Genomic DNA, 2,415 nt, shown 5'->3' with positions numbered 1-2,415 from the left:
ACAAGAAGCTAAGTAAGGAAACTTTCAGTAGCTGTGCAGCGCTGTGCTGAAGAATGATCACAGAGATGGTTTGTGGTGTTCTCTGCTCCCTGTTCTGTGTTGTTTACAAATGTATTTTCTCACAACCGGTATTACAAACTATCCACGACATGAAAATTTAAAACCACCTCAGCTGTACTTTTGCTACAACAGCAGCATACTTCTCATCTTAAGAGTTACCGATGACTTACTTGTGTGGTTTCCAGTGTTGTCGAGGTCATAGTAAATACATTAATGCATCACTCTGAAACAACCCATAGGAGTATTTAAATTTTTTTATGTCTGTGTTCCTAGAAGACTAACATGTGTGCCTGAGAAAAAAAACATTTACTTTGGTTTCACAGATGTACTGGAATAAGATATTATTTCTCAATTATTTAAAAGCCATTTAAACCCCTTGTATCAAATTTATTGTCTGGAAATAATCCTAGATAAAAGCATTATGTCAATTAAACCAAAATACTGCTTTAAAATTGCCAAATAAGTAGCATCTCTGTAGAAGCTGGCCACATAGTGAATGCATATAATTTTTTAAACATTTCTTAAATCCAGTGTACAAACTTTGCCTTTAAGACTGTGATTTACATTCTGCATCCACATAAATTCTCAACTTTGCTGTCAGCCACAGGAAAATCAAAGGAAAAGGATCCAAGCTTTCTGACTGTGACTAAGTGTGTATCTTTATGCAAAATCTCGTGGATAAATATCATGTCAAACATACACAGTATGTGAGCTCTACCAATAATACTTTCAGTTACATTTTTCCATGGCAAATTATTTCCTCGGTACAATGCCTAGGAAAGGCATGTAAAGGTTTCCATAACAAACTTCCAAATACCCTTAAATCTGTACGATTAGTCTCAACCGACTGTGCAAATGGGATTCACACAGCGGCAACACTTCTAGCAGCAGCTGCAGCAGCCACCTTTCCTCCTTTTCCAGTGGGTAGGCATTAGCAAGCCGAGCAGACCGCAGCCAGCTCGCTGTGGTTGTCTGCAGCTTCAAGGTAGCATGTTCCAGCTCTGCAGGATCTTTTTTTTTTTTTTTCCTTTCATCATTACTGCGGTCCCGACATGAAAAAAAAGGGCTGACGCTGCTCAAGCCCGTGTGACACCTGACACCTATGTGAAGATGGGAAAAAGTTCTTCCGTGATATCTGATAGGAAATGACACTGCCTCGTTTTCATAGCTCTGTGAATCAGTTTTCTCCTTCTACTGTACTTTGGTTTCAAATATTCGTATAAAATGATGTGAAAGAGATGTTCCTGTATTCAATAATAGATGAATAAAAGTACGAGAATGTGTGTAGCGCTGTGGCAGACACAGGTTAGATCTTACTTTACCAAATGGTTTTCATCTTACTTTACTAAATGGTTTTAATCTACGGAAGTTTCATTTTGAGGCTGTTCAGATGAAAGCAATGAACCTAAATACACACAGCACTCGATGTAACACTGCCGCGCGTTTGATACGATGGTACCAGCACCTGGATGAAGTCTGGCTTAGCACATACTCGCAAGCAGGAACCGGTATTCCTAGAGAGTAATGAGATCAGCTGTTTCTAATGTCACGAAAACTCCATTTTTGTACTTTCTAATTTAATTTTAGATACGACGCCTCCACTGGCTACAAAAAAACCCCAAACCCCAAACCACCCAGATGCCGAGAGGTCCTCCGAGCTCCTGGAAAAGCACCTCCCTGGCGGAGATCCCCCCCTCAGCCCCTCGCCAGCGGAGAGGACCCCCCCCCCCAACCACCGCAGGGTCTCCCCCTCGGACCGGGAGACACCCCCCCCCCCCCCAAACCACAACCCCACAGCAGACACCCCACCACCACCCCGCCCCGAGGCCCACCTTCCCACCCGGGAGGCGGGTGGGACGCTGCCGTCCGGTGCTTGCCCACAGTTGACATGGCGGCGGCGGCGGCGGCGCTTTCCCGCCAAACCCCCGCCCCGTCCTCCTCAGCGGGGCCGGCGGCCGCGGCCCTTCTCCTCAGCCCTTCTCCTCAGCAGGGCGGCGGCTTCCGGCGAAGCCCTCTTGCCTTCAACAAAGATGGTGCTCCCCGCGCAGGCTCGGCGGGCGCCCTGTGTAGTTCCCCGCTTCCCTCTTGTAAGTAGGGGGCTGAGGGCGGAGGGAGGGAGGGAGGGGGAGTCCTCTCCCCTCACAGCGCTCTACTCGCCCGCTCCGCGCTGTGGTGAAGGAGCGGCGGCCCCGCTTCGGTTCGACCCCGGTTCCCGCCGCTGAGGGGGAAGCGGGAGTTGAAAGGCGTTGAGCCTCAGCGGCGCTGAAGGGGGGAGACGTTCGGAGCCGGGGCCGGGCCTCTTCCGCGGGGCGGGCCGGGGCGGTGGGAGCCGAGGGCCGGCGGCAGCGCCCGCCT

General features: G+C 49.2%; 1 protein-coding gene across 2 annotated transcripts in view; it reads left to right on the top strand.

Moving 5' to 3' along the window:
* Positions 1-1,904: 1,904 nt before the first annotated feature.
* The window catches only part of CRADD (CARD and death domain containing adaptor protein), a 77,678-nt gene continuing 77,167 nt past the window's right edge, over positions 1,905-2,415 (top strand). Inside the window, exon 1 of one of the 2 annotated variants that reach the window (XM_075057932.1) lies at positions 1,905-2,147. In XM_075057932.1, the coding sequence (XP_074914033.1) occupies positions 1,949-2,147 (199 nt within the window). In that variant the 5' untranslated portion in view covers positions 1,905-1,948. The remainder of the gene's footprint in view (positions 2,148-2,415) is intronic. The other variant, XM_075057931.1, reaches the window with a different exon arrangement.

The sequence above is a fragment of the Buteo buteo genome, chromosome 26, assembly GCF_964188355.1.
Source record: "Buteo buteo chromosome 26, bButBut1.hap1.1, whole genome shotgun sequence".
NCBI lineage: Eukaryota > Metazoa > Chordata > Aves > Accipitriformes > Accipitridae > Buteo > Buteo buteo.
This window is presented reverse-complemented; position numbering and strand designations above follow the sequence as displayed.